General features: G+C 30.5%; 2 protein-coding genes and 1 pseudogene across 3 annotated transcripts; 1 reads left to right on the top strand and 2 right to left on the bottom strand.

Moving 5' to 3' along the window:
* Window positions 1–11,870: 11,870 nt before the first annotated feature.
* Window positions 11,871–13,475, bottom strand: BDCG_17442 (uncharacterized protein; the record flags this gene model as incomplete). The annotated part of the gene is made up of 5 exons (XM_045426565.1): window positions 11,871–12,005; window positions 12,176–12,321; window positions 12,431–12,458; window positions 12,537–13,118; window positions 13,248–13,475. The coding sequence occupies 5 exons, from the start codon at window positions 13,473–13,475 to the stop codon at window positions 11,871–11,873; spliced, it is 1,119 nt and encodes a 372-aa protein (XP_045281944.1).
* Window positions 13,476–14,523: 1,048 nt separating this feature from the next.
* Window positions 14,524–15,137, top strand: BDCG_17441 (uncharacterized protein; the record flags this gene model as incomplete). The annotated part of the gene is made up of 1 exon (XM_045426564.1): window positions 14,524–15,137. Exon 1 carries the CDS (start codon window positions 14,700–14,702, stop codon window positions 15,135–15,137), a length of 438 nt encoding a protein of 145 aa, XP_045281943.1. The 5' UTR covers window positions 14,524–14,699.
* An 8,884-nt stretch (window positions 15,138–24,021) lies between these two features.
* Window positions 24,022–24,110, bottom strand: BDCG_17440 (annotated as a pseudogene). The gene has a single exon. The product of its transcript is annotated as a tRNA-OTHER (tRNA).
* Between the last annotated feature and the right edge of the window lie 1,583 nt (window positions 24,111–25,693).

The raw sequence follows: 25,693 nt of genomic DNA, 5'->3' as shown, positions 1-25,693 counted from the left end.
TGAGTAATACAAGATAGAAGACCTGATGTGATTGAATCTTAAAAATATATGAATCACATACTCATCTCATACACTGAATTACCATTATATTAAATATAAAGTGATAGAAGTTCTAGGCAGTTATAATTATTATCTTGACACATTATTAGAGATTTATAATATCTTTCATACAAGCTTACTTCATTACACTGTCACTGATCTGTTTCCTTCTCAACTGACTTCTGATTGACAGTCATCAGAGATCATAGAAGAAGACAATGAATATGAGTGAGAGATTGAAGATATTCTTGATAAGAGACTCTGTGACTGCAGCTGATAATATCTTGTGAAATGAGTCAGCTATAATTGCCTGACCTGGACTCTGAGCTTCATGTTATCTGAGACAGCAGCTCTTGACTGATGAGAACTATACACTTACAACTCTATATCACTTCTGAAAAGAGAGAGCTAATGTGACAGACTGTACCTGATCAATTATATAGACGATTTCATTACACTTCACAGATTTCTACTATTCTGATTCTCAGTCACTTCACAGATTTTTACTGTTTCAATTCTCAGTTGCTTCACAGATTTCTACTGTTTCAATTCTCAGTCACTGATTCTCAGCTGAAAATCTATGAAATTCCTATTCTTCTGCTCTGAAGCTTCACCGTGTACATAGAAGAGTGAAGAAAAAAATGCAAAAAGAGAAAAATCTTCAAATCTTCAGAAATAGAAGACTTATTCTCAAAGTCTCAAATCAGAACATCTTACAGATAAATAAGCTAAACTCAAATCTCATTTTCAGAATTAGAAATGAAATCAATCAGCAATTCTTTTCTCAGTTAATGACTGATATTAAAGTTCAAAAATCAGTTATAGCTTCAATTGAGCTATTCTTCTTTGAAAACTTCATCATTCTGATCACAATGCCTGAATTCAGTGCAGAATTCCTTATTCAGAATGAGAATCTCTGAAAGTCAGCAGTAGAATCTCCGTTAAACACAACAATTCTATCTGAGAGAGATGAAAAGTGAGATAAATCATTCTTCATGATATTTCAGTTGAAATCTTTGACTGTGAGAAAGAAATGCTACTTCTCAAAAATGAATTGAAAGAATATAATTCTATTCAACTGAGAAAAGAGCCTGTATGACTTAATTCAATTGAGTTCAGACAGAGTAGAAGAAATGCCTCTGTTCTAATGTATACAAAGACACTTGAACAATCAAGAATCTCTGAAGCAAGAGTAGCAGGTTTGAAAATGAGAGTTCATGAATACAAAGACTCAAGAATGAATCTCAAAGCGCAAACACAGTGTTCAAACTGTCAAAGATATGAACACTTTACAATCTCTTATTTCAGAGACTCAAAATGCGCATTCTGTGCTAGAGATTACAAAACTAGTGAGCATAAATGTGAAACATGCTTAAAAAGAGATGAAATATATCAATATACTCTGCTTAAGTGCTTCAATTGTAAAGAAAAACATGCATCTAGCTTAAAAGAATGTGTATTTACTTCAAGAACTCAGAAGAACTGAAGAAAAGATGAAGCTTAAAGTGAATCTAAAATGAAAGAGAAAAGTCAAGCTAGTAAATCTATAACTGCAAGCTTAAAAAGAAGAAATTATCAACTATCTAGATCTTCAAACTTCAATTCTTTAGCTAAGTGTACACAGAATTTGAATTCTTAAACTTCTGTTAAGATGAGAGAATTGAGAAATGACTCTGGTGATAAACTAGATATAATGCAAGCAGTTGAGATTCCTACTTTTCAAAATAGTTATAATCTACTATCTGATGATAGAGCTTAGATTCTACTCTATCTCTACTCTCTCTTAGTATGAATATACAACAAAATCAACAAAAAAAGTTTAAAAACTCTTCAAAAATCACATTTATTCAAAATAATGTGAACAGAAACTCAAATTGCATTTATTCTTATCTTCAGATTGCATTTGAATAAAAAGTTGACTTTGTACTTCTTCAAGAATCAAACTTTGATACTGAGTAAAAGTTAGACTGACCGTGTGACCGTGTCTGAGACCAGGACCAGATTTTTTGATAGTCTCATTACCAAGTCGACTGATCCCATTACACGGTTTTAACATTAGATAGTAGTCTCATACTGTCTCAGTGAGACTTACTGTCTACTCTTGTCACATTTTCCAAATGAGACCATGATTTCCACTTCTCAATTTAAATTATTTTTATTGCTTTAAATGACTTTAAATCTCATTTGAGTGTTACTAAAAAGCGTTACTTTTTAAAAAATTAAAAATAGTCTAAAAAAAACCTTAAAATGTCTAAAAATAGTAACTTTATACCAAGAATGGGACTAAATGGGACCAAATGGGATCACTTTCTCATTTTTTTCAAGTCATGGTTCCATTTTAAGATCTGATATATAGTCACTTTATCTGTTTTTTTAATAGCCAGTTCCAGCGGGATTCACGCCAAGAAATGTATGGGACCAGATCAAATGGAATCAAACGTGAAATTCATGGTCTCAGCGGCCAGTCTAGTAAAAGTACATCATTTCTCATTCAAGCTATTACTGCTTTCTTTCTGAAAAATCTAAGATAAAATCAAGAGTAGTGATCTATGAGAGAAAAAGAATAAGATATTCATTTAATTTGAGATTTGATATCATATCTGACTCTGATATTCTAGTGAGTGATATTATAGATAAAGAGAATGAGTTTGATACTATTCAACTTATAAATATCTATAATGAAAAGTCATTGAAAGAAAACAACAATATCTGAACAATTAATAGAGGATTTTTGAATATAACTCTCTTAAAAAACTCTATAATTGCAGAAGACTTCAATGCACATTATCTCTTATAGAACTCAGAGTGCACAAGAGCAGTAAGAACAGATAAACTGATTGAATGAACTTTTAAGCATTCAATAGATTTAGTTAACAAGTCTGATCAATAAACATTCTTTAGAAAAGAGATGAAACAGAAATGTATTATAGATCTAACTTTCATATCACAAAATCTAATTGAAAAAAGACTTATAAACTGATTTATTAATTCAAATGAAATCTCAGAATCAGATTATAAGATCATTCAATTTGATATTGAACTAAGTAAAAAATAAAGAAGTGAAAATTCTCTTCTCTCTAATCAGTATAACTTTGAAAAAGCTGATTGAAAAGCAGTTGAAGAAAGAGTAAAACAGCTGAAATCTGAAAGACAGAGTGAGCTCTATTGAAATCAAAGTCAAGATATCTCAAATGAAATACTTGAGAATAGAGTAAAGCTGATTATATCTATTCTTCTAATAAGCATTAAAGAAAATATTTCAAAGAAAAAGTCTTCTGAGTATTTCAAATCTTAGTGAAATGAGAATATCACTTCTAAAAGAAAGCAATTAGTCACTGCTAAGAGAGAGTGAAAGAATAACTTAATATCTGATGAAGAGTTCAAAGCTATTCAAAATGAATATTTTTCAGATATTAAAAAAGCTAAAACAGATGACTGAAACAAATTTCTTGAAGAAGCATAAGAAAAAGAAGTTTTTAAAGTCTTCAACTATACTAAAACAAGAAGTGTAGTAAAGCTTTCAATTTCAGAGTATAATTTTCAGAATGAATTGTATACAGCAAACTCTTTTAAGAAAAAATGTCAAGCTTTTATAAGAATTCTCTTTCAAAACTCATCACATTTAGAAGAGAAGAATATGTCATTTCATGAATATATTGATGAAAATAACTGGGAATAATCTGAGCTGACATGTAATGAACTAGAGTCAGTAATATTCTCAAGTTCAATTAAAACTGCTGCAGAGCCTGATTCAATTAATCATTTAATTATTCAAAACATATATTCCTACTTGAAGAATGAATATTTTGAGTTCTTTTTCAATCTCTTAAGAAATGGTTATCATTCTGAATGCTGGAGAGAAGCTACTGAAGTAATCCTTATAAAATCTAATAGAAAAGCTTCAGTTTTTAAGTTATATAGAGTAATATCTCTGTTGAACTATTTGAATAAAGTTCTAGAAAAGATAATAGCTACTAGATTATCTTTTATAAGCTCTATTAGTGATTCTCTTCTATTTAATGAATAAATAAGAGATAGAAAATAATGTTCTGCAATTGACACTGTTCTCTCAGTTATTCATAATATTTAAGTAGTCAAGTATGAAGACCTGGTCTCAACTGCAGTTTTTATTGACATAAAAGATGCATTTAATCATGTTTCAAAGTCTAAGATGATTCAAACTTTGAAGATGTTAAAACTGTCACTTTCTCTAATAAAATGAGTTAATTGTTTCATGTCTAAAAGAATTATACAACTATTCTTTAATGAAAGAAAACAAGATAAAATTGAGATAAAAATAGAAGTATTACAAGAATCTTCAATCTCATCTGTTTTATTTACAATATACACTGCATATTTATTCAAGAATAGAGAGATGAAAATAGTGAGATCTTCAAGTTATGTAGATGATATTGATCTACTCTACAGTTTGAAGACAATTAAAGAGAATTTAGAAGTGAGTGAGAAAGCAGTAAAGAAAATCTTTGTTAGAGTAGATATCAATCTAATTTAATTTGATATGAATAAAACTGAGTTAATTCACTTTTTTTCCAGATTTAATGAGAAAGAACTAAGTCTAACTCTTCTGAATAAAGAGATTAAACCCAGTTTGAATGTCAAATGACCAGGAGTATGATTAAACTCCAAGTTGAATTTTAAATATCATATTCAACAAAGAATCATCAAGGCAGAGAGACTACTGAATAGTATAATCAGACTATCAAATACTGAGAGAGATCTATCTTTTCAGGCTATGAGACAGTTATACATAGCCTGTATTATCCCAGTAGCTGATTATGAAGTTCAAGTTTGATGAAACAATCAAGATAACTTCACTGAACTGTTTCAATGTCTATAAAACAGAGCTTTGAAAAGAATTCTGAAAGCATTCAAATCATCTTCTATTAAAGCAATGAAAATTAAAGCTTCAATTTCATCTTCTACTATTTGATTTAAAAAGACCTGTATAAACTATGCTCTAAGAGTCATGAAGATGAGCTCAAATCATATAATCAGAGAAATAGTCTCTTCTTCATTTTTATCAGTTAACTCAGGAAATGAACTGAATTGAAATAGATTTCTTGATTGAAATAAGAATAATGCTTTAAAGAAAATACTCTCTCAACTGTATAGACTATGTTAACTTATTAAGAATCAATTTTCTTCATTAAATGTTGAGAAAATTAATCATGAGAAGATATCTCTCTGAAGAGAAAAGCTGAAATCTCTCATAGACTTACAAATAAGTGAACTATCTAAAGAGAGAGAATATGAACAGCATTTGAAGAAGATCTCTACAATCAATATAAAAGACTCTATTCTGATTTACTCAGATGACTCAAAAAATGAGAATTTGAATAGATTAGATACAGACATTGCTTATACTGAAGATAATATCAATTTTATCTCAGATTTCTGAAATTTAGGCTGTGAATCTGAAGTCTTTGATGCTGAACTATTTGCAATAGTGAAAGCTTTCAAACTCATTGAAATAAAATCTTATAAAAGAGGAAATAGTTTGAAAGAGACATGAATATTCTCTGATAGTCAAGCTGCTTTAAAAAGACTTAGAAATAATCAGATTTATAATAATCAAATGAATCTTGAACTGATTTTAAACTCTGTTTTGAAAATTCAAAAGAGAAGAATATCTAAACTGATAATTCATCTGCATTGAGTTCCTGCTTATATAAATATTCACAGCAATGAATTGACTGATTCAGCTGTAAAAAAGAGTTCAGAATTAAGCAGATCTATTCAAAAAACAGTGTTCTGATCTTACATAAAGAGAAAGATAAAAGAATCTTGTTTAAATAAGTAAAATAAAAGCTGACAGAAATAAAAGAAGAGCATTCATTATTCAAGATTTGAGACAAAATCAAAGTGAAAATCTTGTTCAATTAAATGTAAAAAGAAAATATTCTCATTCATAATTCAGCTAAAGCTAGAACATGGTTATTTCAAATCCTATATACAAAGATTTAATGATAGATTTGATTCAGCAGAGTGCTTATTCTGCAATACAAATGAGAATTCTGAGTATATTGTAATATATTATGAATTATACAATAGTCTCAGAGTCAGATTAAAGAAGAAGTATGATTTAAATCAATTAAATATGAGGTTCTTATTCTCAACCGAGACAGGACTTAAATACTTAATAGACTTTCTATCAGAAACTCAAGCAGCTACAAGAAAATGACTCCATTCAGAAGTATCTGAATATGAAGAGGTGGAAATTGATTAGATATAGTCTGTTAAAACAGCTATACACTATCTTTTAATAATTTTATTTTATTATAGTCTCTCTTTACTGTACTTGTTTCTTTCTATTCTTTTTTATTTATCTATTTAATGTGTCTATCTTTAAGACTATGTTCTCTTTTCCTTTGTCATGATATTTTCAAATGATTTCAAAGTATCAAAAGGTGTTGAAATACTGTAATTTGTAAACAGTTTTTGTATTCTGAGCTGGAATTTTTGATTTTGAATATCTGAAATTCATAAGTGTATAATAGTTGACTCTATAGATATAGGAAAAACTCTGAGAACTAAAGGTTCTCAGATAGATGTCATAGTCTCTGACTGCATACATCTATAATTGAAGAATAATAATAATAATAATAATAATAATCACCGTGTACATCACTGTGTATGTGTATAAATATTCACTCTGATCATTAATTTTCACACTTTCTCTTTCTTTCCTTCTCTATCGTTTTTCTCTTTATTATATAAGTTCTATTTATTATACCGATCTATTCGGCGTAGGCCCCTTACAGATAATATTATCAGACATCTCAATGTTCAGTTCTAAGACACTGCTATATAATGAAAGGTATTAGATAGATTATAGAGTGTCTGACAGAGAAATTGTTCTCTTATAACAATCATGTCTGATTTTGATATCAAGATTCTAGAAGCATATAATCAATCTTGAAAGAATTGAATAAATATCAACATGCTTAAGAAGACACTAACTTTGAAACTTCTACAGACTCTTATAAGTGTAGATGAAGATCAGACTTATGAAGGCTTCTGTATACAACTCTGAATATTAAATGACTATCTTATCAAGCTTAAGAATATACAGAACAGTGATAGAAGATGTTATATCTCAGTCACTTATACATCAGTATAAAAGTGTAACAATGCAGATGTTATGAATTGAGTAAACTCAAATGTCTATGTATAAACAAGACTCTTCATTATCTAAACAAGTTTCTGAGTCTCTGAAATCACTCTCAAAGAAGTTGCTGATCAATGTCAATTTGAGATATGTATCAACTATAACTGATCAGAATATATTACTTTCAACTGTGAATAAGTCTACATACCTTCTCATTTCAAGAATAAATCAGTGTCTGTTCACATTAATTATATTACATTAGAGAAAGATTCAGAAGATAACAATCAGAATATTCTGATAAAACAGGAAAAAGATTAGCTTCTGTTTATTATTATTATTATTATTCTTCAATTATAGATGTATGCAGTCAGAGACTATGACATCTACCTGAGAACTTTAGTTCTCAGGGTTTTTTCTATGTCTGTAAAGTTAACTATTGTACATTCATCAATTTCAGATATGCAAAATCAGAAAATTCCAGCCCAGAATACAAAAACTGTTTACAAATTGCAGTGTTTTAACCTCTTTTGATACTTTGTAACCATTTGACAATATCATGACAAAAGAAAAGAGAGAAAGAACACAGTCTCAAAGATAGACACATTAAATAGATAGATAGAAAGAAATTGAAAGAAAAAGATACAGAAAAAGAAAAAGTAAAGAGAGACTATAACAAAACAAATTCTTAAAAGAGAGTGTATAGCTGTTTTAACAGACTATATCTGATTGATTTCCTCCTCTTCATATTCAGATAATTCTGAATTTAGCCATTTTCTTGTAGCTGCTTGAGTTTCTGATAGAAAGTCTATTAAGTATTTAATTCCTGTCTCAGTTGAGAATAAGAATCTCATATTTAATTGATTTAGATCATACTTCTCTTTCAATCTGGCTCTGAGACTATTGTATAATGCACAGTGCATTATAATATGCTCAGGATTCTCATTTGTATTGCAGAATGAGCATTCTATTGAGTCAAATCTATCATCAAATCTTTGTATATAAGATTTGAAATAGCCATGTCCTAGTTTCAGCTGTATTATAGATGAGAATATTTTCTTTTTACATTTAATTGAACAAGATTTCCACTTGGGTTTTGTTTCAAATCTTGAATAATGTATACTCTTCTTTTGTTTCTGCCAGCTTTCATTCCACTTGTCTAAACAAGATTCTTTTATTTTTCTCTTTATAAAAGACCAGGACACAATTTTTTGAATAGATCTGCTTAATTCTGCACCCTTTTTTGCAGCTGAATCAGCCAATTCATTGCCATGAATATTCATATGAGCAGGAACCCAGTGCAGATGAATTCTCAGCTTTGATGTTCTTCTCTCTTGAATTTTTAAAACAGAGTTTAAGATCAGTTCAAGATTCATTTGACCATTATGAATCTGACTATTTCTAAGTCTTTTTAAAGCAGCTTGACTATCAGAGAATATCCATGCCTCTTTCAAACAATTTCCTCTTTTATGAGATTTTATTTCAATGAGTTTGAAAGCTTTCACTATTGCAAATAGTTCAGCATCAAAGACTTCACATTCAGAGCCTAGATTCCAGAAATCTGAGATAAAATTAATATTATCTTCAGTATAAGCAATGCCTGCGCCCAATCTGTTCAAGTTCTCATTTTTTGAGCCATCTGAATAAATCAGAATAGAGTCTTTTATATTGATTGTAGAAATTCTCTTCAAATGCTGTTCATATTCTTTCTCTTTTGATAGTTCACTTATTTGTAAGTCTATAAGAGATTCAAGCTTTTTTCTCCAGGGAGATAACTTCTCATGATCAACTTTTTCAACATTTAAAGAAGAAAATTGATTTTTAATCAGAGAGCATAGTCTGTACAGTTGAGAAGGCATTTTCTTTGAAGAATTATTTTCATTCCAATCAAGAAATCTATTCCAATCCAGTTCATTTCCAGAGTTAATTGGTGGAAATGAAGAAGAGACTCTTTCTCTGATTATATGATTTGAGCTCATCTTTACAACTCTCAGAGCATAGTTCATACAGGCCTTTTCAAATCTAATAGTAGGAGAAGGAATTGAAGCTTCAATTTCCATTGCTTTAATAGGAGATGATTTAAATGCTCCCAGAATTCTTCTCAAGGCTCTGTTTTGCAGACTTTGAAAGAGTTCAGTGAAATTCCCTTGATTATTCCACCAAACTTGAACTCCATAATCAGCTACTGATATAATACAGGCTATATATAACTGTCTCATAGCCTGGAAGGATAGACCCCTCTCTGTATTTGATAGTCTGATTATGTTGTTCAATAGTCTTTCTGCCTTGACAGTTCTTTGTTGAATGTGATATTTAAAATTCAACTTGGAGTTTAATCATACTCCTAACCATTTGACATTTACACTGGGTTTAATCTCTCTATTTAAAAGAGTTAGAGATAGTTCTTTCTCATTGAATCTAGGAAAGAAATGAATTAACTCAGTTTTATCCATATCAAATTGAATTTGATTGATATCTGCTCTAACAAAGATTTCCTTTGCAGCTTCTTCAATTACTTTCAAATTCTCTTTGATAGTTTTTGAGCTGTAGACTAGACCAATATCATCCACATAACTCGGAGATCGCACTATTCTCATATTTCTATTTTTGAATAGATATGCAGTGTATATTGCAAATAAAATGGGTGAGATTGGAGACCCCTGTGGTACTCCTATTTTTATCTCAGTCTTGTCTTGTTTCATTCCATCAAAGAAGAGTTGTATAATTCTTTTAGACATAAAACAGTTAACCCATTTTATTAGGGAAAGAGGCAGTTTTAATATCTTCAATGTCTGAATTAACTTTGACTTTGAAACATGATCAAACGCTCCTTTTATATCAATAAAAACTGCAGTTGAGACCAGACCCTCATGCTTTGCTATTTGAATATCATGAACAACTGAGAGAACAGTGTCAATTGCAGAACACTGTTTTCTACCTCTCATTTGTTCACTGAATAAAAGAGAATCATCTATAGAGCTTATAAAAGATAGTCGAGTAGCTATTATCTTTTCTAAAACCTTTCCTAAACAGTTCAATAGAGATATTACTCTATATGACTTAGGAATTGAAGTTTTTCTATTAGGTTTTGCAAGAATCACTCCAGTGGCTTCTCTCCAGCATTCAGGATGATATCCATTTTTCAAGAGATTGAAAAAGAGCTCAAAATATTCATTCTTTAAGTAGGAATATGTATTTTGAATAATCAAGTGATTAATTGAATCTGGACCTGCAGCAGTTTTAACAGAACTTGAGAAGATAGCTGACTCTAATTCATCTTGTGTAAGATCAGGCCATTCCCAGTCATTTTCATCAATGTAGTTGAGAAGTGATATATTCTCTTCCTCTGAATCTGAATCTGAATCTGGTGAGTTCTGAAAGAGAATTCTCATGAAAGCTTGACATTTTTCCTCAAAAGAGTTTGCTGTATATGATTCATTCTGAAACTCATATTCTAGAGCTGGAAGTTTTGCTACACTTCTTGTTTTAGTATAGTTAAAAGCTTTAAAAACTTCCTTCCCTTGTGCTTCTTCAAGAAATTTATTCCAGCAGTCTGTTTTAGCTCTTTTAATATCTGAAAAATATTCATTTCTGACAGTTTTGAACTCTTCATCAGATATTATATCATTCTTCCAATCTCTTCTAGCAGTAGCTAATTCTTTTCTTTTAGATGAGATATTCTCATTCCACCAAGGTTTTGAATACTCAGAAGATTTTCTTTTTGGAATATTATCTCTAACACTTGTTAGAATGATAGATGTAATAAGCTTCACTCTATTCTCAAGCATTTCATTTGAGATATCTTGACCAGAATTCCAATATAGCTCATTCTGTCTTTCAGATTTTAACAGTTTTATGCTTTCTTCAACTGCTTTCCAATCAGCTTTTTCAAAGTTATACTGATTAGAGAGAAGAGGATTTTCACTCATTTGTTTTTCACTCAGTTCAATATCAAATTGAATAATCTCATGACCTGATCCTGATGTCTCATTTGAATCAATAAACCAGTTTACAAGTCTTCTTTCCATTAGATTTTGTGACATGAATGTTAGATCTATAATAGACTTCTGTTTCATGCCTTTTCTAAAGAATGTTTGTTGATCAGACTTATTAACCAAATCTATTGAATGCTCAAAGGTCCATTCAACCAGATTATCAGCTCTCACTGCTCTCTTGCATTCTGAATTCCATCAGGGATGATGTGCATTGAAATCTCCTGCAATTATAGAGTTTCTTGATGGAGTTATGTTCAGAAATCCTCTATCAATTGTCCAGATATTGTTATTTTCCTTCAATGACTTTTCATTATAGATATTTATGAGCTGTATAGTATCAAACTCATTTTCTTTATCTATAATATCACCCACCAGAATATCAGGGTCAGACATGATATCAAATCTTAGATTAAATTGATATCTTGATCTCTTTCTTCCATAGATCACTACTCTTGACTTTATCTCAGACTTTTGAGGTAAAAAGCAGTAGTAGCTTGAATGAGAAATGACATATTTTTGCTCAGCATCAAAATTCGGCTCCTGAAGCAGTACAAAATCAACTTTTTGTTCAAATGCAATTTGAAGACAAGAATAAATGCAATTTGAGTTTCTATCCACATTATTTTGAATAAATGTGATTTTTGAAGAGTTTTTAAACTTTTTTTGTTGTTTTTGTTGTATATTCATACTAAAAGAGAGTAGAGAAGAATCTAATCACTATCATCAGATAGTAGATTATAACTGTTCTGAAAAGTAGGAATCTCAACTGCTTGCATTATATCTAGTTTATCACCAGAGTCATTTCTCAATTCTCTAATCTTAACAGGAGTTTGAGGATTCAAATTCTGTTTACATTTTGCTGGAGAATTGGAGTTTGAAGACTTAGATAATTGAGAGTTTCTTCTTTTTGAGCTTGCAGTTGTGAGTTTACTGGCTTGACTCTTCTCTTCAGTTCTAGATTGACTTTGAGCTTCATCTTCTCTCCAGTTCTTTTGAGTTCTAGGAGCAAACATACATTCTTTAGAGCTAGATGCATGTTTTTCTTTACAATTAGAGCACTTAAGCAGAGTATGTTGACAAATTTCACCTCTTTTTGAGCATGTTTCACATTTATGCTCACTAGTTTTGTGATCTCTGGCACAGAATGCACATTTTGAGTCTCTAAAACATGAGATTGCAAAGTGTCCATATCTTTGACAGTTTGAACACTGTGTTTGAGCTTTGAGATTCACTCTTGAGTCTTTGTATTCATGAACTCTCATTTTCAAACCTGCTACTCTTACTTCAGAGATCTTTGACTGTTCAAGGGTTTTTGTATATACTAGAACAGAGGCATTTCTCCTGCTTTGTCTGAACTCAATTGAATTTAGCCATACAGGCTCCTTTCTCAGTTGAATGGAGTTGTATTCTTCCAATTCATTTTTGAGAAGTAGCATTCCTTCTTCACAGTCAAAAATTTCAACTGGAATATCATGAAGAATGAATTTGCCCCACTTTTCATCTCTTTCAGATAGAATTGTTGTGTTTAGCAATGATTCTACTGCTGACTTCCAGAGATTCTCATTCTGAATAAGGAATTCAGCACTGAATTCAGGCATTGTAGTCAGAATAATAGAGTTTCCAAAGAATGATGGCTCAATTGAAGCTATAACTGGTTTTTGAACTTCAATATCAGTCATCAACTGAGAAAAGAACTGCTGATTAATTTCATTTCTGATTCTGAAAATGAGATTTGAGTTTAGCTTGTTTCTTTGCAGAATGTCCTGGTTTGAGACTTTGAGAATGAGTCTTCTATTTCTAGAGATTTGGAAGTTTTTCTCTTTTTGCATTTTCTTTTCCACTTTTCCATGAATAGAGGCATGAGCAGTATTCTTCTCAGTTTTCTCAGGATTTTGAGCAGGTTTTGAGACAGCAGGTTTAGAGACAGCAGATTCAGCTGCTTGAGCATATGTTTTCTTCTGATTCAAAGAAGAAGAAGGAGTAGGAAGAAAGGAAGAAAAAGAGTAAGATGAAGAGTCAGTGATTGTACTAGGAATTTTCAAGGTTTTTTGAACTGTGTTTGAGATTCCAAGTTTGAACTTGATCACCTCCTGTAGTTGTCTGGCCTGAGCATGAAGAATTAACAGAACTTCTTCATTCATCTCACTCAGACACTGCTTTCCAAGAATCTTGCTTGCTTTTTCAAGTTCCTGTATTTCAAGAACTTGTTGTTTCTCTATTTCTTCTTTCTTTCTTCTCTTCAGAATTTCAATCTCAGGAATAGCATTTGAGAAAGCATCTTTTTCCACATCAACTGAGTGTATTTTTGAACTCATTGTTTTCACTCAATGAAAAGTTGGTCAGACTGTTTCAATTGAGATATTTCTAAGTCTGTTTTCAATTGAAAAGTTGGTCAGACTGTTTCAAAAGAAGAATAAAAGACTTTTGTGTATAAAACACCTGATTTTTTTCACACTAGTTCAGTAACTAGGTTAGATTTTTGAAGAGAATCTAATAAACTAAAATTGATTTTTAAGATAAATCAATAAAATCTTTACAATCTCTTTCTTGGGATACAGTGAGGAAAAGTATGATATCAATTGATAATAAATCAGATGATATGACAGTTTTTGAGAGAAAAACTGACAAAAAATAAATCAATTTTTTGCAGAGAAATTGATTAAAACTATTCAATTTTATTCTAAATCATCCAATTCTCCTCACACAACAAGTGTGCAACTCAAATCAGTTAATAAAGAGTGTAAAAAAGAATTAAGTATTAATGAAAGCTCTTCAGCCACTGAAATAGTAATTCTTACTTAAAAGAATATGAAATTATGACAGAAAACAACTCTGTTTTTAATTCTTTGTAAGAATATTGTGTAAAACCCAGAGAAAAACACCTTACTTTTTCAAGAGAAGTAAAAAACTATTTCTAAGATCTTTTTTTTTTTTGCATTAACTGCTGCAGAAGAATGAGATAGAAACTGCTAAGATATGCACTACTGTATACCCCCTACCAAGACTTTCCCTCTTCAGGGTCTTGATATTATAGAGAATATAAGTCTGTTTCTATATGATAATATAAATATTGCCAGCGGGATGTAGAGGAACTGGTTATTTATATCTCAAAATAGAAGACTTTGTCAATGATTATATCAATATAGAGTTAATTCTCAAATTCAATAGAAACCTAGTGTTGCTGTTCTCAATCCCTTGCAGAATCTATTGAATATTGAGGTATTAAAACTAGATTTAATATATCTCACTGTGCAGGGATCAAAGGCTCAGTCAGACCTTGGGGTATACTGATTTTATAGTTGTTGATGTGCTGTTGACTCGTTGTCCACTGGTTATGTATTGAATACTGTTGCCGAGGTATCTTTTTGTATCGTTCTGCTGGGGATGGGCCAGATTGAGAGGGGTAGTACAGGGGTGAGACTTGGTGTTGAAGTCTAGATACACTGGCGGCGGACCGTGGAGGTTGCACTTCAGAAGAGTCCGTTGATTATGTGCTTGATATTATCGCCGAGGTATCTTTTTGTATTTTTCTGCCGGGGATGGGCCAGATTGGGAAGGGCGGTACGAGGGTGAGACTTGGTGTTGGTGTTTTGGAACATCAAAGATGGACAGGGTTTTCGCGGAGGTCGCTCCTCGGATATCTCCACAACTACAGGTCGGGGGTCTTCCAAAATCGAGAAGATTGGTGCATATGGCTAGGTCACTTCACCTTACAATTTGTATGGCACTCTGGCCCGGGGTTGTGGTGTGGTAGGGGAGAACGGGGGATAATCCCACACAGGAGCTTCGAACAACGTCCGGTTCACGTTTGGCTGGATAACTCCACCACCACACGGGGTATGCGGTCGGCGATGGGGTCAAAGTGCTCGTATGATCGAGGGCTTTTCGATGGATCTATCGGCGGGTTCTTATTCGAAAAATCGAGCGAGTTCGTGGTGGAGCGGTTGTCAAGCAAAGTGTCACTTCAGTCTATATAGTTGTGTGTAGTCAAGAGCTGCTAGCTCTATTGATTATAGCTTCTGTTTAAATTCGCAAGCAGAAGCTTGAAAAGGTTGAATACAAACAATGTGAAGAGAAAATGACAATAAATGCAATTCTTATATCTAGTATGAGAGATAATATGTAAAATATAAAAGTCATAATAGACCGTGATCTATACTATTTATAATGATTAAATCTTCAGTTATAAGATATTATAATATTTAGTATATTCTCTTTTTAAAACACTTACTTCTTACAGAATTTAATAATTTAAAAGACATTCACATCTGTTACATAGTAAAACTAAACATAGATAGAAAAGAACATCAATGTGAAAATACTTATGTATATAAAGTTAATAATCTTGACTATAATCTTATACTAGAACTTGTCTAACTATCTGAATAAGATATCTTATTAAATACTTAAAACAGGAGATTAATCTTTTCTAATAATGACAGAAATCACATAGATGATATTTACAACACTGTAGATCTTATACAGATCTCTGTCAATACTTATAAAATACTCTGAAAAAGAAGTTATCAATGAGACTACTGATAAAGTTACTGATAGCAGAACTGTATAATAATCTATTTCATCAGTCTGATTAATATTAAGAAAGCTCTAGAGAAGCTATTCTGTAATATAATAACAGATTCTCTTATAAAACTCTCTTAATAATATCATAAAGATTTAGATGTCTTCTGATAAGATAATATTACAAATATATCTCTCTTACAAGACTCAGAAGTAAATCATAGTATTAAGTTAGAATAGAAGAATAATAAGAATCTCAAAGCATCATAAGACTCTCTGTATAATATATCTTGAGATGAACTTCTTCTTCTTCAGAAGACACTTAATAATTTGTTGAATAAGAGATTTATATATATTAGTAAGTTTTCTGCTACAGCTTCTATTATCTTTGTAAAGAAATTAGATAAAGAACTCTGATTTTGTGTGAATTATTGAGGTCTGAACAGATTGATAAAGAAAGATTATTATATCTTATGTCTTATTAATGAAAGTCTAGTGTATATTAAATGAGCTTAATAATTTATAAAGCTAGATATTATTACTGCATTTTACAAGATTCATATTACTGAATAAGATGAATAGCTTACAGTATTTTAAACATGTTATAAAGATATCTCTCTGAGAAGAAAACCTTAAATCTCTTATAGACTTGCAAATAAGTGAACTATCTAAGAAGAAAGAATATAAACAGTATTTGAAGAGGATTTCTACAATTAATATAGAAGACTCTATTCTGATTTATTCAGATAACTTCAAAAATGAGAAGTTGAATAAATTAGACGCAGGCATTGCTTATACTGAAGATAATATTAATTTTATCTCAGATTTCTGAAATTTAGACTGTGAATCTACAGTCTTTGATGCTGAACTATTTGCAATAGTGAAAGCTTTCAAACTCATTGAAATAAAATCTCATAAAAGAGGAAATAGTTTGAAAGAGACATGAATATTCTGTGATAGTCAAGCTGCTTTAAAAAGACTTAGAAATAGTCAGATTTATAATAATTAAATGAATCTTGAACTGATCTTAAACTCTGTTTTGAAAATTCAAAAGATAAGAATATTAAAACTGATAATTCATCTACACTGAGTTTCTGCTTATAGAAATATTTATGACAATGAATTGACTGCTTCAGCTGTAAAAAAGAGTTCAGAAGTAAGCAGATCTATTCAAAAAACAGTGTCCTGATCTTTCATAAAGAGCAAAATAAAAGAATCTTATTTAGATAAGTGAAATGAAAGCTGACATAAATAAAAGAAGAGTATACATTATTCAAGATTTGAAACAAAATCCAAGTGAAAATCTTGATCAATTAAATGTAAAAAGAAAATATTCTCATCTATAATACAGCTGAAACTAGAACATGACTATTTCAAATCTTATATACAAAGATTCAATAATAGATTTGATTCAATAGAATGCTTATTCTGCAATGCAAATGAGAATTATGAGTACATTATAATACACTGTGTATTATACAATAGTCTCAGTATCAGATTGAAACAGAAGTATAATCTAAATCAATTAAATATGAGGTTCTTATTCTCAACTGAGACAGGAATTAAATACTTAATAGACTTTCTATCAGAAACTCAAGCAGCTATAAGAAAATGACTGAACTCAGAAATATCTGAATATGAAGAGAAGAAAATTGATCAGATATAGTCTGTTAAAACAGCTATATACTATTTTTAATAATTTGTTTTATTACAGTTTCTCTTTATTGTACTTTACTCTTTTCTTTCTATTCTTTTCTATCTATCTATTTAATGTGTCTATCTTTAACACTGTGTTCTCTTTTCTTTTGTCATGATATTATCAAATGATTTTAAAGTATCAGAAGATGTTAAAATACTGTAATTTATAAACAGTTTTTGTATTCTGAGCTGAAATTTTCTGATTTTGCATATCTGAAATTGCTGAATGTATAATAGTTAACTTTATAGATATAGGAAAAATCCTAAGAACTTTTAGTTCTCAGATAGATATCATAGTCTCTGACTGCATACATCTATAATTGAAGAATAATAATAATAATAATGAGAATACTCACAGTATATGAGAATAAGAGCTGATACAGAAAACGAAAAAAGAAGATGAGATTCTGTGAACAGATCTAAGATATTTATACTACTCTAGAGAGATTTATTTACACTATGAATGATTCTGTAGAACAGTCAGATCACTGTAGTAAACAAAGAGTGATTATGAATTACAGATCTGAATCTTTCTATGTGACTATAAAGAGTGATTGCAGGCTGTAAATATCTTGATTCTATAATTCTACAGAGTTGATAAAAGTATGTGTAACGTGGCGGAACTCAAGCAGTGGCTAGTCAGCAGTGTTATGTAGAGATAGTTGTTTGAGAAGCTGTATAAGTGAGCTTGACTATCTTGCTTAAATAGTGAGCTCGCAGGCTACAGAGTTATTGCAAGAATATCACAGATATAATACTTAGTATACTAAGAAGATTGTATGAGACATGCAGTAACTCTTGTATATATTTCAGTAGAAGAAAAAATAAATCACTGACTTCTTTAATAAGAAGTCAGTATCTAGCTATTCTATATAGATAATAAGTGAATACTCTTCTCTCATTTCATAATTAAGAATAGCTGAAGTGATACCTCAGCAGTATCTTATTATCAAGAAAGAGTAATCTGCTGATCTTGTATAGAAGCAGAGTTTTTATATTTATTAATCAGATCTTTCTATAATATATCTGAATGATATTATAAAGTGATTGAAAACTAGTTCAGATAGAATTAAATCATTTATATAAAAGTGATAAGTCATGTGAAACTGCAACAGAGTCTTGACACAGTCAGAAGTATGATAATATTCTTCTCTTTAAGAGTATAGTCTCTATACTCTTAAAATTACTTCATTAGAAATTATCTTTATTGTATAGCAACAGTTACTAACTGATTGACAGTGTATATACTGTGTATAATATAAAGAAATAGATGAGTTTTTCTACTGACTGTATAGATCTTTCTTTACTCATCTTCATTTAAATTAAACATATGATAAGTGAGTTTCTTATATATTAATTTAAGATGTGAAAAATATAGTTAATAAGTGACTTACAGATCTCTCAATATATTTCATTCTATATATAAAATTCTCTGTAAAAGTGATGTATTTTAGAGACAAAGCTAACAGTAGTAATAGGATTTTTTAAAAAGATTTCTCTCTTCTCTGTGAAATATTTTTCTTCTTCTCTTTCTCAATTACAATAGTGAGTGTATGAGAGTATCATTCTTGAAGAATAATAAAGAGCTTATTCTGACATTTTCTTATGAATAAATGTCTTTATGATGTGGCTGCAGCCTTCATGATCATCAAGAAAGCCAGGTTGAAGACAGAGACAGCAGTATTAACAGATCATAAAAGCACTGCTCTCATTATCACATCTTCTTCTTCTTCTCCTCCTTCTTCTACTTCTCTTGTGGCCGCGGCAGTAGTCACTGTGCCTTGCAGTGAGATGTCATCCCTTCTGCTGATTGATTTGTCTGTGTTCAGTTCTTTCTCTGCCTCTCTCACTGCTATTATGATGCCGCCCCCTCTTTCAGTCAACATAATAATGTATTACCCTGTGTAATCATTCAGAGAGAAACTCAGAAAGAGCTTGATTTCAGAGATAGTGACTTCAAGAAGCTTAATTCATAGTTTCTCTCTCACAGTATATCTGAGCTCTGCTCAGAATTCTGCTGAGTTGAGTCTGCAGAATTCTGCAGTTTCTTCATCTTCTCTCTGTAAAGAGGCTTCAGTGCAGTATCTGACTGATATCACTACTTATCTACACTACACTAAGCAGCTGAAGAAAAGAGAGATTTTATATATCTGTCTCTTCTCTCACTCTCATTATTTTCATTGTATCTGTAATAACAACTTCTATCTCTCTGTAAGTATTATCTACTCTATAAGAAAACATTATATTAACTCTGATAAGAAGTTCAGATGCTTAAGCAGTACAGAGCAAGAATCTCAGAGCTTCAAGTATTGATGAATTTCATCAAGACTGAGAAGATCTCTCTTACTCATTTATAAAAGAAGATGAAAGTATGAGTCTCTGAGATAAAAAAACACCTCAGAATAACTGATCTTAAGAAGAAGTCAGTCAGTATTATTATTAAAAGTATTATAAAGATTAATCACTGATTGAAGAGAATCTCACTTTAATTAGAACAGATAACTGAGATGCTTTGTAAATTAATAAGTTGATACTTTAAGTATCTCTTATACTCTTCTACAGTATGCTCTTCTATGACACTGCAGCACTAACTTCTCAGCAGATAAAGATATCAGTATCAGAGACTTCAACAGTGAAGAATGAGTTTGATAAGAATGTAATTATTAATAAGTAAGCTCTGATCTCTCTTTTTACTTTTTCAGCAGACTACAGCTCTATTAGAATAGCAGCAGCTCACAGATTAATAATATTAATCTTTATTGAATTTAAATATCTCTTTCTTTTCTTATTAATCACTTCAGGAATTTTACACTTGTGTAGTCTTATTAAACTTCTAAAAAATCCTTTGAAAGAAAATAGAAGAAGAGTGCTATAGAGCTTATAAGACACTGACTCATCACTGTAAGATTATCTCTAAAAAACAATTTAAGAAAAATAAGAAGTCTTAAATAGTATTTCTTACTCAATGTCTCTGATATGTAATGAGACAGTCTCTACTAGCTGTCTCATAGCTTACAATCTCTTTCTCAGTATTTTTCAAATATTTAAGCAGTTTTCACAAATTCTCTGATAATGAATAATCTTCTTATTTTATAAGATATTGAAGCTTACTACAATATATTCACTTATTCAATATTTTCTTCATAAGATATTCAGTATCACTCTCAATCTTAATATTATTCAGTCAAGACAGCTTCATCTCAGAATATTACTTATAGAGCTTTAAATAGAAAATATGAAAAACAGAATAAATTGATTTCAATTCTATAAGTAATTTTAACTTTTATATCTGCTTACTTATCACTCTTGTTACTGAGAAAAGTTCTAGTCACTACTCACTGAGCTTCTTACACAGTCTCATTATCTTAATATTCTTTATTAAAAGTAGTACTTGATTCTCTATTAAGAACTTCATTGAAAGATGTTTTTAATTATAGTATTTTATCTACTACTTCTGAGTATAGTAGATACTTTTCACTGTCTTCTTATAAATTTTATTTAAAAGTTTCAATCTCACTTTTACTTCTAATATTAAGAAATACTCTATTCTCTGTATCTGTTCAATATTCTGACTGTCTATCTCTCTCTTTAAAATGTCATCTATGATGTTACTGAGTAATGAAGAATTATATTTATAATAAGTATAGAAAGAAGATATCTTTAAGATTACATTCTTTATATTATTATATATAAATTCAGTGATTAGAAGATGTTTAAGTCAATTATTCTGATAATATAAATAGAACACTTAAAGATACTGTTCTAGTATCTGATTCTGATATTCAGTCTGATTATCTGTCTGCAGATGAAAAGCAGTACTGAGAAGATATCTTATTATAAGATAATAGTAAAAAGCTGATCAGTACTTGCTAATGAAGAGAAATTCTCAATCTGTTATTAACAATTTCAGAGTACTGTGATTATAAATAATAATATTTAAAAACAGATCAGTCAATTCAGAGACTTTAATCTTTTTAGAAGTAAAGATATATCTGATTATCTTTATAAAGTAATTAATAATAATCAAAATTGAGTCATATTCTTTAACTCTTGTCAACTTTAGTAGATTAACTATGAAATTCATTGATAGATTCTGTTATAAGCTTTTTAAAACAGATAGTAATACTAACTCACTGTATTACTTATACTGCAGAATCTTTATTCTTTAATAGATATTATAAGTTTTAATATACTCTTTAATATCTGCTCAGAGCTTATCTTAAATATATTTATATTTTAGAAGCTTCTCAGTCTTCTCTAATCTGAAGTGCTCTGTATGAAGATTATTATGATAAATTCTTAATAACTTCTGATACATCACTCTGCTACAAGAGATAAAGACTGGATTATTCAGTAGTAGAAGTTTACATTCTTCTAGTTATCAGTGATTTGATTTCTTAGCAGCACTGTCTCACTCAGAGTCTGTCTCTTCTAAGTTCAAATTAAATTCTTTCTTCTTTAACTTCTGAATTTAAGCTGTAGTAGAGATATTTCTCTTCTGTAACTTATCAATAAATTTCAAAAGTAGTCAGATTGAAAGATTGTAGATTATTTCATTCTTTACTAATTCAATAATTGTAAGATATAATACAAGAAGCTCATAATCTTCAGTATCAGTTTTCTGCAAAGACTTAGGTTTTCTTTCATCTTCTATACTGAGTTATACAGCTGTCTTTTCAGCACTGTTTCTAAGCTTCAGAGAACTTCAATCTTCTGCAGTCAGCTTCTTCTGCAGTGATGACAGAGATTCTTTTATAGAATTCTTCTCTGTATCAATGATATTATAATCAGACTGTTTAGACAGTGTATCAGCAGAGTTAAGCTGATCTGAACAGTATCAGATATAGAAATTATACTCTGAAAGCAGCTCTACTCATCTGACTTGATATTCTGTCAAGCTCTTTATTGTCAAGAAGTAACATAGATTTGTATAATCAGTGAGAACTTACACTGAGTACTTATTACTTTAAAGATAATATCACTAGATCTTAAACAATTCAATAATTACTAACATCTTCTGATTATAAGTATCATATCTTCTCTGTATAAGTGATAACTTCTTGAAGAAGAAGATCACTGATCTTCATTTATAATATCTTATAGACTCTGTGAAAAAGTCTTCTCTTACAGACAATTCATTGTTTAATTCTTTAAAAGTGATTATTCTCTGATTCTTTCAATATTGAAAGGTCTTTAGTATCAACTGTGAAAAGATTCTACAGATCTCATTCTCAGATACATCAGTCTCACACTGACTGAGTAAGTTAAGATTAAAGTGATTCAGCATTATAGTATCTATAAAAGCTTGTTTTAATTCTACAAATGTCTGCACAGTGTCTTGAGTGAGAGTAAACAGTTTTATTTTTCTGTCTTTCACACTTTTCTTTAACAGATCTGTAAGAGAGGCAGTAATCTGTGAATATATATAGATGAATTATCTGTAGAAATTCACAAATTCTAGAAACATCTGCATCTCATGATATATCTACAGTGATGACTAGTTCTCAATGATAAAGACTCAGCTTCTGTTCATTGAAATACTGTTTATCTTAATAATATAATCTAAGAAATCAATCTTCTGCATGTAGAATGAGCATTTTTCAGTGTTTATATAGAGTTAATACTGTCTCAAGTGACATACTGAAGTCATCACAGTGCTGTTTAGATTCTGTTATTAATTACTTAGAAGAGATCTTATTAGTCTTTTTCTCAGAGAATTAATTATTCAGATAGATTCAGAAAGCTAGATTGACAAGCTCAGTGTGATTAATTAATGAACTTTGATATTGTAATATTATTATCTGTATTTTATAAGTCAGCTTTATAAGATAAAGCTGTGTTTTTAATTGATTCAAATCATCAGTTAATTTCTCTCAATATTCTTCAAATCTTACATTGAAATTAGAAGAATTCTTATTATCTTATTAATATAATAAGTTGAACTGCTGCACTGTTATAAAGCTGTAATTATAATAATTTTCAATTTGATTCAGTAGAAAGTTCTTGAATTCTTCTTAAGTTATTACAGTATTAATACACTCAAGCTCTCTCTTCTTAATAACTCAAGTAGTTGCAGAGATGTCTTCAAGAAGATTAACAGTGTATATTACTTATATCTTATGAGTATTATACTGACTCAGATTAAGATGAAATTTCTGTTCAAGAGTACAGATAAAGCTGTGAAATTCAGATAAGATGTTTTTCTTATATCTTGAAGAATCTCTGACCTTAATCTCTCTATCTCTATAATAGATGTAGGTGTGTAGAGGCCGCAGTGATAATAGAGTGATTAAAAAGCTTATATTAAAATATGCAGTGAGTTCAGAAATCTCAGATTTCTGCTAAGATAGAGATGTACTTTAGTATTATTATTATTATTCTTTCATTATACTCATATGCAAGCGGAGCTTATGATGAGTCCTTGCGTGATGTTAAATACAGGCTAAGTGTTGATTATACAGGAGGAAATACAGGTGTTGAGATCATGCCAAGATAACAAGAACATAGGAAATACAAAGAAGTGACAATTAGATACATGCGATAATAACTTCCCAGCCCAGGAACATAGAGCGATTTATTGAAGCGATTTGTACACCTCTGTATTTATTAGAAACCTGAGGTGCTTGAGTTCCGGATTTAATGTATCCCCTGCGGGTTTCGAACCCACACGCCTTGGTTTCCCACGGCAAGGCGCTACCGGGTGGCCGCATTAACCATTCGGCCACCGGGGCGATAGAGGTGTACACACTCTAGAAGATGATGTAGTGTTTCTCTCAGAGAGTGAGATCAGATCAGTCTTAGTATAGATGCATGAGATTATATCAGTCTGTTAGAGCTTGACTGATTCAAACATATAATTAGATCAAGCAATTTGAATTGTAATATGATAAAACTGAAGTGATGACTAGTCAGCAGTATTGTGTAAAAGTAGTTAGTTAAGAAGCTGTATAAGTAAGCTTAACTATCTTACTTAAATAGTGAGCTCACAGACTACAGAGTTATTATGAGAATATCACAGATATGATACTTACTATACTAAGAAAATTGTATAAGATATGCAGTAACTCTTATATATATTTCAGTAGAAGAAAAAATAAATTACTAACTTCTTTAATAAGAAGTTAGCATCTAGTTATTCTATATAGATAATGAATGAATACTCTTCTCTCATTTCATAAGTGAGAATAGCTGAAGTGATATCTCAGCAGTGTCTCATTGCTAAGAAAGAGTAATCTGCTGACCTTGTATGAAAGTGAGATTCTTATATTCATCAATTGAATCTTTCTATAATATATCTGAATGATGTCATAGAGTGGTTGGAAACCGGTTCAGACAGAATGAAATCATCTGCATGGAAGCGATGGGCCGTGTGGAACCGCAACGGGGCCTTGACGCGGCCGGGAGCGTGACAGTATGAAAAATTCCTCACAATTCTACAGTGTTAAAGAATAATGATCATAGCACTGCTTCACTACGAACTCGCTTGATTTTTTGAATAACAACCCGCCGATAGATCCATTAAAAAGCCCTCAATCATACAAGCATTTTTACCCCATCGCTGACTGCATACTCTGTGTGATGGTGGAGTTATTCAGCCAAACATGAATCAGATGTTGTTCAAAACTTCTATATAAAATTATCTCCTGTTCTCCTCTATCACATCACAATCTGAGGCCAAATTGTTGAATAAATTGTAAGATGAAGAGACCTAGTCATATGTGCTAATCTTCTCAATTTTGAAAGATTCTCAATCTGTAATTGTTAAGATATCTGAGAAGTGATCTTCATGAAAACCCTGTTCATCTTTGATATTTTAAAACATTAATACCAAGTCTCACCCTTATATCGCTCTTTTCAATCTGGCTCATCCTCAGCAGAAAAATACAAAAAAATATCTCAGAAATAATATTAAGCATATAATCAACAGATACTTCTGAAGTGCAATCTTTATAAATACTCTGTCTTTCTTCAGCATATCTAGACATCAATGTTAAGTCTCATTCTTATATTACTTCTCTCAATCTGACTCATTCTCAGCAGAATAATATAAAAAGATACCTCAGTAACAGTATTCAATACATAATCAGTGAATAACAAGTCAATAGAATAAGTTAACAGCATATTAACAACTATAAAATCAGTATATCTTAAGATCTAACTGAGTCTTTGATCTCTGCATAGTGAGATATATTAAATCTCGTTTTAATATCTCGATATTCAATAGATTCTGTCAGAGATTGAGAACAGTAATACTAGATTTCTATGAAATTTGAGAATTAATTCTATATTAATATAATTATTGATAAAGTCTTCT

Source organism: Blastomyces dermatitidis (assembly GCF_000003525.1).
Source record: "Blastomyces dermatitidis ER-3 genomic scaffold supercont1.7, whole genome shotgun sequence".
In the NCBI taxonomy this organism is placed as follows: domain Eukaryota; kingdom Fungi; phylum Ascomycota; class Eurotiomycetes; order Onygenales; family Ajellomycetaceae; genus Blastomyces; species Blastomyces dermatitidis.
This window is presented reverse-complemented; position numbering and strand designations above follow the sequence as displayed.